Source organism: Erithacus rubecula (genome assembly GCF_903797595.1).
Source record: "Erithacus rubecula genome assembly, chromosome: 14".
NCBI lineage: Eukaryota > Metazoa > Chordata > Aves > Passeriformes > Muscicapidae > Erithacus > Erithacus rubecula.
In genome coordinates this window covers 4,238,719-4,250,391 of record NC_136666.1, presented here as the reverse complement: position 1 = coordinate 4,250,391, position 11,673 = coordinate 4,238,719, and the positions used below count along the sequence as shown (strand labels likewise).

At 47.6% G+C, this 11,673-nt stretch overlaps 1 protein-coding gene across 2 annotated transcripts; it reads right to left on the bottom strand.

Annotated features, from left to right (window-relative positions):
• Positions 1–349: 349 nt before the first annotated feature.
• CILP (cartilage intermediate layer protein) lies at positions 350–11,658 on the bottom strand. 2 transcript variants are annotated; one of them, XM_079317969.1, is made up of 9 exons: positions 11,457–11,658; positions 9,791–9,914; positions 8,903–8,986; positions 8,099–8,152; positions 6,450–6,635; positions 5,026–5,340; positions 4,812–4,920; positions 4,201–4,358; positions 350–3,600 (listed from the first exon to the last, which is right to left on the bottom strand). In XM_079317969.1, exons 2-9 carry the CDS (start codon positions 9,837–9,839, stop codon positions 1,022–1,024), a joined length of 3,534 nt encoding a protein of 1,177 aa, XP_079174095.1. In that variant the 5' UTR covers positions 9,840–9,914; positions 11,457–11,658; the 3' UTR covers positions 350–1,021. The 2 variants fall into 2 exon arrangements, with proteins under 2 accessions (XP_079174095.1, XP_079174096.1); XM_079317970.1 differs by lacking the exon at positions 6,450–6,635.
• Between the last annotated feature and the right edge of the window lie 15 nt (positions 11,659–11,673).

Genomic DNA, 11,673 nt, shown 5'->3' with positions numbered 1-11,673 from the left:
CCTGTCATCCTTAAAGCACGAATTCCCAGCCCTCTTTTTTCTCCACCTTGTGCCACTCCTTAATTCATCCCTGCTCAGACCTGCTGCTTTGGTTCTCCCAGAACCATTGCTGACTCTCCATATGTCAAGCTGGGGAGACATTTCCTGGCTGTAGCATGCCATGGCCAAACCTTAGAGCTGCAGGAGAACCAGGCACCCACAAAACCTCTCACCCATATCCAGGATCAGCCTCACACTGATGAAGTTGTGACCTGTTTGTGAACAGAAAGATGAAATCCTGCTGGTTATCCTTTGCTCAGCTCTACATGTGGTTTATTTACTTGGGCATTTCAAACACAAGAGTGACACGTTGTTGAAGTTAGAAAATTATTTCTTTTATTAACCTACGCTAATATAGAGCGTGGATTTTCTTGTCAGATAATGCAAGAAGCAAGAGAAAACTCTAGCTGTATCCATGTGGAGCCTACAAATCCACATGGCTTCTCTGTTCTATTGAGCATGTGAGTTCTTAGAAATGCAGCTGTCAGTAGTTTAGCTTGAATACTGTTATTCTAAAACAAGCTAGCAATAAATAAAATACTTACATTTCAAGTACGAAACCTTGCAGTTGAATTCATTATGAGAAAATCAGTTTATTCCTTTTCATGTTACCAACTACTGTACAGGTACTTGGGTTGGCAAAGTCTGCAGATGCAGAACAGAAGAATGTTTTATGTACATGACTTAATTGAATCATATGTTTAGTCTTCCCTTTAGGCTGTCATGTGAAGCTGTTTAATGTCAGGCAGAAAGAAGATTTTTATGGATGCATTTAATAAGACACAAACTCACTACTTCTGCTGGCCCCCAATTCTTGCCTTACGTCTTTCCTTTCTGGTGGGGAAAAAAATATGGCACCTTAATTATGTCTCATAAATAATGACACCTACCAGCTTTCAATTACATTATTTAGCGGGTTGATGTTACTTTCAAATTATATTTCATTGAGCATGAGTGACTTTACCAATGCTCCTATACAGCTCTAGTAGGTGGGACGTTGACCTCTCATGGGGATCTTGGCTTGGTTGTTTCGGCGGCTTGCTGGTGGTTTCCGGTACGCGGGGCTCTCCCCTGGCAGAACCAGGATGGACTGCTGGCCCAAGTCTGTCAGAGGCTGCTGGCCCAAGTCTCTCAGAGGCTGCTGGCCCAAGTCTGTCAGAGGCTGCTGACCCAAGTCTCTCAGAGGCTGCCGGCCCAAATCTCTCAGAGGCTGCTGGCCCAAATCTCTCAGAGGCTGCCGGCCCAAATCTCTCAGAGGCTGCCGACCCAAATCTCTCAGAGGCTGCTGGCCCGAGTCCCTTGGAGGCTGCTGGCCTGAATCCCTTGGAGACTGCTGGCCCAAGTTCCTCTGAGACTGGAAGATGCTTTGCTCTGTCGCGCTCCTCTCTGAACAGGTGAAAGTCAACCCAACGCCAACATCGCTTTTCATGATTCTGGATGTGCCATCAGATGTGCCATCGAAACACCTGCCCAGGGCGATTTCCTTGGCAATCCTTGGGTCTTGATCAGTGACTGTGTAGATGCCATAGTTGTGTCCCAGTGGGTCAAGAGGTGCCAGCATTGTGTACTCGCTGGTGTCGTTGTTGGTGGCCATGGGGAGGTGGTTCACCAGGTACTCATGGAGCATGCTGTTGACGCTCACTCGACGGCAGTTGCCTTGTGGAATCACTTTGACGAGCGTGCGGTCCACGCGGTCCTGGTCAAAGAGCATTCCGCTGCACTTGAACTCCAGGCAGGCTGCCGACACGTCCCTCTGCTGCGGGTCACGGATGCTGCGCACATCCCTGATGCCATAGAGCTTGCCAATGGTGCGTGGGTGTGTCCCACCCATGTTACGAGATCTTACATTCACTTCCTGAGGTCCGTTTATTTTTACTTTAATGTAGCAGGCTCTAAATTCCATGGGCTTCGGCCACCACGCCAGGTAGTCATCAGTCCAGCTCATGAGGTCATCTTCACTGAAGGGAACAGTGTTGTAGTCGTACCTGTCTCCTTCTATCCTGTAAAACCTGAAGTGAGCAGCACTGTGTGGAGCTTCTTCGCATTCACTGAGGTTTTCATAGGCATAAATGGGGCCATTGTTCTCTTCTGGGGAATTAGGGCTTGGCTTGGCCATGTTAACACTGAATGCTGTTTTCTTGATGTTGGAGTCCTCGTGGTCTGTCCTCCTGTAGTTGAGCTTGTTGAGGTATGGTTGTGGGACCCCAATAGCAGCAGGATTCAGTTTGGGAGCAGAGGGCACAGCTTCAAGCTCTTCCCCCCCCAAGCTTGCCAAGATATAAGCTCCGTAGGCTTCAGGGTTTTGCTCGTCGCAGAAGGCGGGCACACAGGCGCCGTTGGGACCAGTGACTACACTGTCGAAGCGGCCCCATGCTCTGGGGTTGGAGGAGAACCCTGGTTCTGGCTCCATGTTTATAATAGAAATGACAACCCCTTGGATCTGCTCGCTTTGCAGAAATCTCTCACTTCTGTAGGCTCGGACTTTGACGTAGCACCGTCTGCTCTCAGGGACATCCAGGTTAAAAAGGCGCCTCTCTTTGATCTCCATGTTCCCAACCAAAAAGGTTCTCTCCTCCCTTTTGCGCCGTGTGCTTTTCTCAATATTGAAGTCCCCTTCTTCCTCCCATAACCCTGTCTCTGGGTTCAGGGACCAGAGCTTCATCTCTTGCACATGCTCTGGCATCTTGACCTGTGCAGCATCCAAATGAACCTTCACCTCTTCTGCATTGAGGGACTCAGTGCCCTGTTCATCCGTGAAGTCCACAGAAAACATGCCGTACGTGCGGAGTGGAAATACGTCTCCTTCCTCATCTACAAAGTTCAGGTCACTTTGTGTCACAGGGGCTGCGGAGATGTTCCTTGGGTCCAGAAATGTCACACTGGCTTTCACTTTGCCATTGTAGACCTCTCCATTTTTCCTATAAAATGCATTGGGAGGAATCTCTAATTCAGCAATTGGATCGTCTTCTTCCATTTCCCCCAGAGAAATCACATTGGTTTCGGTGGATTCCAGTGTAACAGGGGCTTTCTTTCTTAGTAGTTTGATCTCATGAAATACAGCACCTCCATTTTCCTTGAACGGCAGAACTTTTGTTGTGTTCACAAACTTCTGCAGCCGGTCCACAAAAGTTAGGACCAATCTCTCCATATCTGCTGGGACGTGGATGGAGAAGGTTCCCTTGTACCCAGTCATACTCACTCTCTTGTTCCCCATGTAGATGTGGCCAAACCTCAGTGGCTCACCATTATCTGCTGCTGTGGCTCTGCCTCGAACCATTATTTTGGTTTCAGTGCATATTTTGCAACCACATTCGACGATGACTTTAGTGGGGAGCGTGTAGCCATCGCAGGAGATATCCCTGGTTTCCATCTTGGATACCCCACAGCAGTAGGAGACATTGTCCTTACACCGAAGTCCCTTATCCAGCTTCCCCACACAGGTCTTTGCTGGGCACTTGCCCACGTCGTAATAGAAGGAGTTTGTTGCTTTTTGGAAGCAATCGTGAGGAAGTCGGATGAGATGGCTTTGGGGTTGGGAGTCACAGGCTGCTTCTTGTCTTCCTGTTAAATAGGATTTCTTAATGAGCAGCATGAAATAATTGCACAGTCCTCGCTATATTGTCTGAAACCTCAGAGCTAAACGTTGCTCCTAAAAGCAGTGAGATTTTTGCAGGATTTTGTTGAGCTGGTTAACTAATTTCAGTGAAGCACGTAGCTCAGCTTTAGCTTTAAGATCCTGATTAAGAGCTGTTTACAGGATTCTCCCCGCTCCTGCTTGTCCACTATGGTCATCAGCCCACCCTTAGCTAGATGCTCTGCTGCTGCCCAGCTTTTAGACTATGGCAAGACTAGAATATGCCCCAAGACTTTAAAAACAACCCTAAATGAGGAGAAATATTCCTGTGTCAGGCAGTAAGTACAGTGAGAAATCTGACAGCAGCAGGCTGAGGTTGAGAGGCCACCTGCAATCCAGAGCTCTGGTTTGTAGGGAGCATCTGGTTCATAACCAGCTCACTCAAGCTTATCCGCAAACAGATGAATTATATAAACCTCAAGTATTTTTCCTGTGACTTTTCTTTACCAGATGTATCACAGTTTCTGGTTCCTGCACACCAACACCTCCCCAGCTCCTCAGAGAACATCAGGCACATTTTCTCTTACCTATGACAGCCAGCTTGGCAACTTGGGACTTTGCTGACCCCCCAGCACTGCTGGCCTTGCAGAAATAGTCTCCTGACTGTTCTCTCTTCAAGTTCTTCAGAATCAGGTTGTTTTTATATTTGTATAAGGAGGGATCCAGCAGTGAGCCATTGTGGTACCTGCCAGGAACAGTTAAGGGGAGAGAGACTGACCATCTGCCTGGGCCACAGTGATAGCCTGATCCTGCATCTTACTATGTGGATTTTGCCAGATTTCCTGCCTCAGTTTCCCTGAGTTTGGCTAGGTGGAATCACCTAAAAATTTTCCCCTACTCCTGGCAATACTGTGATGTGGCTGCTGGACAGCTGGCAGGCAGGCAGAGCTGCCAATTGTGTCTGATAAGGTTTTTAAACTCTCTTTTTGTGTGTTTTTCCACTGAACCCCTCAGCAGATGACATTGCTGTGCCATATTGAGGAAGCCTTCACTTGCAGCCATCAGTTCTCAGCACATTTTACTGTTTTATTGCTACCCCCACCTCCCCCCCCATTTTTGGAGATGGTAAGGAGGTAAAACTGGCATCCATGGGACAACCAAGACTTTTGATCTGGCAGATCAAAATCAAGCTCCTTACCAGAGGTAGCGGTCAGGAGCTGGGCTCCCTCGGGCATCGCAGCAGAGTGACACGCTCTGTCCCTCTCTCCTGGCTTTGTCCTCAGGACTTCTGAAAACATAGGGCTTGCCTGCAAGAGAAGGAAAAGGCCATTTCATCACTCTTGCTCTCATAAAACCACATTTTATTTCTGGTGCTACATAAAGCTTCTTCATCCCCTCCTCTTTGGGGCTACCTGATCGGTGCAGCTGCACTTGGATTGCCAGGTTTCTCCGGTTGCTCTCAGGCACGGTGACAGTCGCTGTTGCATATTTGGCTTTCTTTATTTTAAGGGTGTTTTTCCCATCAGGACAAACCCCTGGGATCCTAAACATGCCTCTGTTATCAGCCATTGTCAACAGCTTGAGTTTCTTGGCTTGCAGGTAGACCCGGGCATCAGCAGCAGGTGACCCATCCTCGAGAGACACCTTCCCATGCAGGGTGGCATCCTCACACATGCAGGTGTCACAGTCAGCGTTGACATGGCCCATGGGGCAGGTGATGTTGCAGGCTGGAGGAAAAGCAGAAAGGTCAAAAGCAGCCCCAAGTCCCCACAACACTCACAGCACGTTCTCGCATCTGCTTTTAATTTAAATGCAATAAGGCAAATACTGCATAAGGAGTAAATTGTATCCAAAACATATTTTTCCTGATTATCCACAGCTGTGCATTAGAAAGGCAGGGACGATGTCATTTTGAACCTGACAATTAGTAGAAAGCAGCCACGTGGATATAATTACAGCTAGGAACTGTTATTTACCTTCCCCAAAGGGCTGAATTTCAGGGAAATTTGAATCGAGATCAGCATGTGAGCTCTTAGCTCAACCCTGGCAAAATTACAAATTCAATGTCATAAACTTTCTAGGTTTCTGTTACCAGTGCATGCCCAGGAGTTGTGATTTTGGTCTATCTCAAAAGATGTCTCCTCTTATTCAGTGGTATCCTGGCTTTGCCAGGATGTGGGATAATTGCCAAGTAAATATTATCCAATGGGTTTAATAGTTGGCCTCACAAATACTATTCTGTTCTCATTTACGTATAGTGATTAATCCTAAATAATAATCTGTCTTTTCCCAAGTCTCAGATCATTCCTTTTATAATCACAGAGCATCCCTGTACAGGAGCTATCTGATATTTAAAAAATGGAAATAAATATAAGAAATCGGGAAAAACCTGAAACAACTTTTCTGCACAAAATGTGTTTTCAGATTTTTTTTTTCAGAATTATTTGGTTAAAAGGGGATTATAAGAATAATATCATTAATTACAAGCCCCTTCATTAGAGACTAATGCAGTTTGATATTCCCAAATTATCTCTTTCCTGGAGGATGCATGGAGGCACCTGTTTGCAGTCACTGACTCCACTTTGTGAGCTGCTGTTGTAACAAGATTAATGAGATTTTTTTTTTCTATATGTTCATGATATTATGAGTGTCATCTTTCTGTTTGGCTATAAACTCGCCCCACTCTGCTCTTGGTACTCTCCAGCCCTGTTCGGGAATCACTAAATTCTGTCAAAGGAGAGAAAGGTAGTAAAATGACAGCAAAGGGACTACAACACCTGCACAGTGGTGAGACCAGGACATCCTCCCCTGCCCATAAGTGAGTTTATAGGAGCACCTGAGCAAACATGTCCAATGCAGAGCCGCCCTTCCTCAGTTGCTTCATTACAGTGCACGCCCCAGAGGCGCTCAGCTAGGCAGGATCTGGTACGCTTCTGCACCCCGGTTTGGCCACACTTTGCTGAGCACTCGCTCCATTTCGACCATGGAGACAAAAACCTTTTTGAATCTTGCACCAGTGGACCTTGAATAACATCAGTGGTGTGTTACTGAGACGCACATTACATGTACAGCTGCCCAAAAATGGGCTGTTTTGTTTCAGCAGCTTCTATAGAGCTCAGACTATACATTTGGATATTATGCACCACATGGATTAAACAAACTCAAAGCATGTTCAGGGAGCTGGGAATTAAAGCATGAGAAGGCATCTGAAGGCTTCTGACTTAATTCCCCACAGGCTGCCAAATTCAGGATGATTAAGATAAACCCAAGGGGAGCAAAGTGCAGGCAGCTTATGCTTAGTGTTGAATAACTTTGGCTTAAGGAAATCAAACACACATTCTCATTTAAATGTTGTTTGAGGGGCAACACTTGTCTATTTCAAATGTGTTTAAGTAGTTTTAAAAAAGGGTGAAATGATTAAATAGTTACAAAAAAAGAGTAATATTATTGGTATGTCATGTTGAACATTTTTAACCGAATTTCAACATTTGTTTTCTATAGGGCCAGCATGTGTCCTATTGTGAGCACACTTTTACTGAGTGCAAACCAGAAGCTTAAGATGCTACAGAGCAGACTGAGCATGGTCAGGAGCCGGCTGATTGGTAAAACAGAGAAAATTTGCAAAACACATTGAGAGTTTAATAGGAGGTTATATTTTTAAAGGAATTTCTTTAAATAGGCTATGAGATGCTATTAATTTAAGCTACTTTGAATGGATGAAATCCAGTCCAAGTCTGTGGTTTGGGCTTTTTTAAAAATGACATATTCTAATAATGTTTATGAGGATGCGCTAGTGACTAAAGTTTCTAAAAATGAAGTTTCTTGGAGACGTGCTATGTCATCTCCCATACCTATTCTTCCACCCAATTCATAATAGAGTAGGTTGATTTGTTTCCTAGAAAGGCAGACAGTCACAGGGCTGGACTGTTCGAATCGTGAAGGGGTGGTTGAAAACAATCCTGGCTTATGAAAGCAGGTGGGTGGAAAAGACCCTTTAAGTGAGAGCAGATATGGGAGTGTCATGTCTGGCTCGGAATGAGCACTTGCCTTAGATGACAAGGTTTTAATCTGTTGGCCAGTCAGCATCTCTAGTTCAGCATCCCCAGTAGTGGGATCCATGACTTATTATTGAGCTATTTGAGGCATGCAGGAGGAGGTGGGCTTGGGGACGAGGTCACATCCTGTAGATAAATGCTTATTTGTGCTTGCCCCAAGTAAAAACTGAATGTGCAACAGATTAAAGTGGGATCTCAGCAAGATCCTAAGCTTGTTTGGGATCAGCTGCTTTAATCTGCAGGGCTGGTGATGATATGAAATGAGAAGGGGAATCCTGTGGAGGAAAATGGTATTATCTGGATCTGGGTAGCATTTTGCCAACAGAAAAAGCAGGAAGTGGAGGATGAGGGAGAAGCTGAGGGGTCAAGCATTGGTGGGGACATGGGAAGGGACAGGGCTGGCCCGTGGCACTGGCCAGCAGGAACGTACTGCGCCTGACGTAGGTGAAGGTTGGGTCTCCCCGGCGAGAGCTGCTCCTTGTACCTGTGGGCAGAAGGGTGATTCAGGCAGGGTCTGCCAGCCAGGGAGCCAGCCCCAGCATCGCTGTCTCGTGCCACCCACTTTGAGGGGAAAACTATCTTACTGCCAGTTTTCAGAAAAATACCTCTCAGCAAGTAGAGGGGACCTCTCAGTGTTCATGGTGCTTTGGTTCTTCCCAGTAGCTAAGAGAGCTGCTGGGAGCTGGGCAAAAGGCTGGGAAAATCCCAAATCCTTCGGCACGGCCAGCCCTTTCAGTGCCTGCTGGAATTTAAGTTCTGAGCCCTGAACAGTAAAGATAAAACGTCGGGGCATCTCCCAGGGATTAATAAGCAGAATGGGCTCTGCAGGTAATTAATCCCCTACAGGCTTTGATTCTAAAGCAATGGTGTCACGAACCACCCAGGGTGAGGGGACAGGCTGGGGCAGGGTAAAGGCAGGTCAGAACATGTGCTGGCCCATCCCTGGGCTCTTCTCACCCTCCCAGCCTGTGCATGCCTCCCGCAGGAGCTGGGGCTGTGGTCACAAGTTGACCTTCCCATTTCCAGGAGAGGAGCCAACAGCATGTGTCAGTGATAGCCAAAACCCTACAGGAGGTCATGGATGATTAACATTTATTCCATTGCCTAAATCAAAGAATCATAGAATTATTCCAGCCCTAAATGTCCTCTTCTACTCAAATAATATTGGTTAGTTGTAAACCATTGGGAAAATTGTCCAGTGAGGAAAATCCACCCAAGGTGGGAATTAACTTACTCTCCAAGCTGAGCATTACCAGTGGACTGAAGGTTCTCTGTCCTATCTGGACCCTGCTGAGGACTGGTTTCAGAATCTTTTGCCCTAAGGATCAATAAAAGAAAGAATAAATTAGATTAAAGGAATTGGGCACCCTTAGGCTCAATATTACAACTTTCCCATTGGACTGTGGCTGGTTAGAGCTTGTGTAGGATGCAGCACAGGAGATGCCAAGAGAAGGACATAATGGAGGTGTCCAACAACATCAGTGCAGCTCAGGTATGACACAAATTTTGTATTTCCCTTAGTACCTGAGAAAAACCTTTTTTGTACTTCTTGTGTTGGAGTAGCTCAGATTGATTCACCATTTTATAGCTGGAGAGATGAAATATCTCCTGCCTGTCCATGCACAAAGAGAAATGAATCCAAGGTAGATAATGTTTGTTGTTTGTATGGGACAGGAAGTGGTTTCTGAACTTATTATCCACCTGTGTGCTGGAGGGGAGCTGATTGCTGTGGCTGATTCCTGGGGCACTTGCTGGGACTAGTCCCATACAAACTGGGCAGCTGAGCCCCAGCACCAGCTCTTCCTTGTGGGTGCAGACTGGACACTATGGGGTCTCAGGGCCAGCAGGCAGCGATGGTCCCAGCATGGCCAGTGGGCTGGGGAGCTGATCCCTGGTCAGCCAGAGACTCGCTGACTCGCAGACAGACTTTGCTCGAGCTCTGGGGGCTGGATGGGAGCCAGTCCTTGTGTGGAAGTGTCTGGCCGGGCAAACGCCGCAGTGACCCAGACCCAGCACCAATGTCAGGCTGTGTCTGCTGGCTCAGCGGCTGCTGACAGACGTGCCTGCGCTGCCGTGGGCAGGGGACAGCGTGGGGACCAGAATGGAAACGTTTGACCTTCACCTAAAACACATGTGGCTCCCAAGAGGAGGAGGAGGATCCAGCCTTTCATGGTGACCGTTGGTGTCTCCAGAGGTGACCAGGGGTTTCCTGGAGTTTCTGCAGCTGTCCCACGCCTTCCCCAGTCCTGAAGAGACAAGCCAAACTGTGTCAAAGCTCACCCAGGTCCTGCTGCTTTCAGGGAGCTTCTCCCAGACTGAATTGCTCCAAAACATGCCACAGGGCCACTTATACCCCCTGCTTACCCACCCCCAGCAGCTCATCCTTTATTCCCCCAGCGGGGAGCAGCAAGGGCTCCACATCTGTGCTCGAATCCCCCCTGCTTCTCACCATCACATCTGAGCCCAAATCTATTCTGCAGAGCACTTCTTTGTAACAGCATCTCCTTAACATGCCTAGGAGCAGCTTAAATACTTCTGCAGGGATCTCTCACAGCCCACGCCTCTCTGCAGGCCCCCTGAACCCAGCTCTACTCCCCACAGGAGCAGGGACAGCCCCATGCCTCCATCCTGCTGCCTGAAAACTGGACATCTTATCCCAGCATCTTATAGCATCTTATCCCAGTATATCCCAGAGTGTGGGGAGAGGAAAAGTTCCTGAGCACATCTGAAAACAGAAAACTTATGCACAAGCCGAGTCTTTCCTGCAAATGTAGCAAGAAGCTCAACATTTTCCTTTTCCCACAGGCACAGATGTAAGACTGAGGCTTTGTATCACTCTTCACCAGCTCAGGCAGTTCAGATTTTGTTTTCAGTGAGTCCCTTTGCCTAGAGCATCAGCATTGGGTATTTAATTTCTGACTGTACCTGTGGAGCTGGTGTTATCCCTAGTGACACCAGCTGGAATTCCAGGTGTTTTATTTTATGCACCCAAAATTAATGAACTGGGAGGAGAGGAAAATATTGCCCCAGCCTTTTGGTGCCTCAGTTTACCCATAAAATAGGGCAGACAAAGAGCAGCCAGTAGCAAGAATACTCTGTTATTTGTAAGTGGCACTAACCATCTCCTCTGAGACTGGGGAATGTGGGACTAGGAAAAACTTTGATAATGGCTCAGCAAATCCCAGTCAAGCAAAAATAACAAGCAACACATGAGCAGTGTTTTGTGGGCTTACGGTGGGGTCGTGAACTCGCAGCCAGACAATAACCAGGAAAAAATTAATCCTGTTTCCCACTTGGCGACTATTTTTGGAGCTGACTGCAACTTGTTCAGCACTGGGTTTGGGACTGGGATACATCCCTCTGTACCCAGACATGCGGGGCTGTAAAAGGGAGGTTCAAGCAGCAGATCTTGACAGCAGGGGAGGTTTGGAGCTGCCTGTGTCCCCTGTCTGCAGGGGGCTGTGGGAGCCAGTTTGGACAGAACCGCGGGAAATTAAACAGCCCCACGTAAGCAGAGACCCCCAAACCCCCTCTCCAGATGTCCCAGTAACCCTTCCCTAAACCCATCAGCTGGGACGAGGAAGGGAGGAGTGGGACGCAGGGAACTGCATCCCCATCGATGTTTTTCAGCCTCTCTGCCGTCTCTCTCTCTGCCCATTAATTAATTTCCATCTCACCTTCAATCAAACCCGCTCTTAATTAAACCGCCTTAACACAACAGAATTCTATAACCGCTATCTGCCGCAGAAGGGAAAACAGCAGGACTGGGTTAGGTTTTTTCCTCTTACCTAAAAAGCCATAAAAACCGCACTTAAGCAGAGTCCCGTCTTCTCGCCACGGAGCCGACAGCCGAGCTGAGATCCGCGGGCGGGACAAGGGCTTGTCAGCTGCCGGTTCAGGGATTTGCAGCCGGCCGGGAAGAAGAGAGAGCTGCAGCTCAGCGAAACCTGCCCTGCGCCGAGCGGAGCCGGGCTGTGTGCGAGCCTCCCGCCGAGGCGGCGAGGT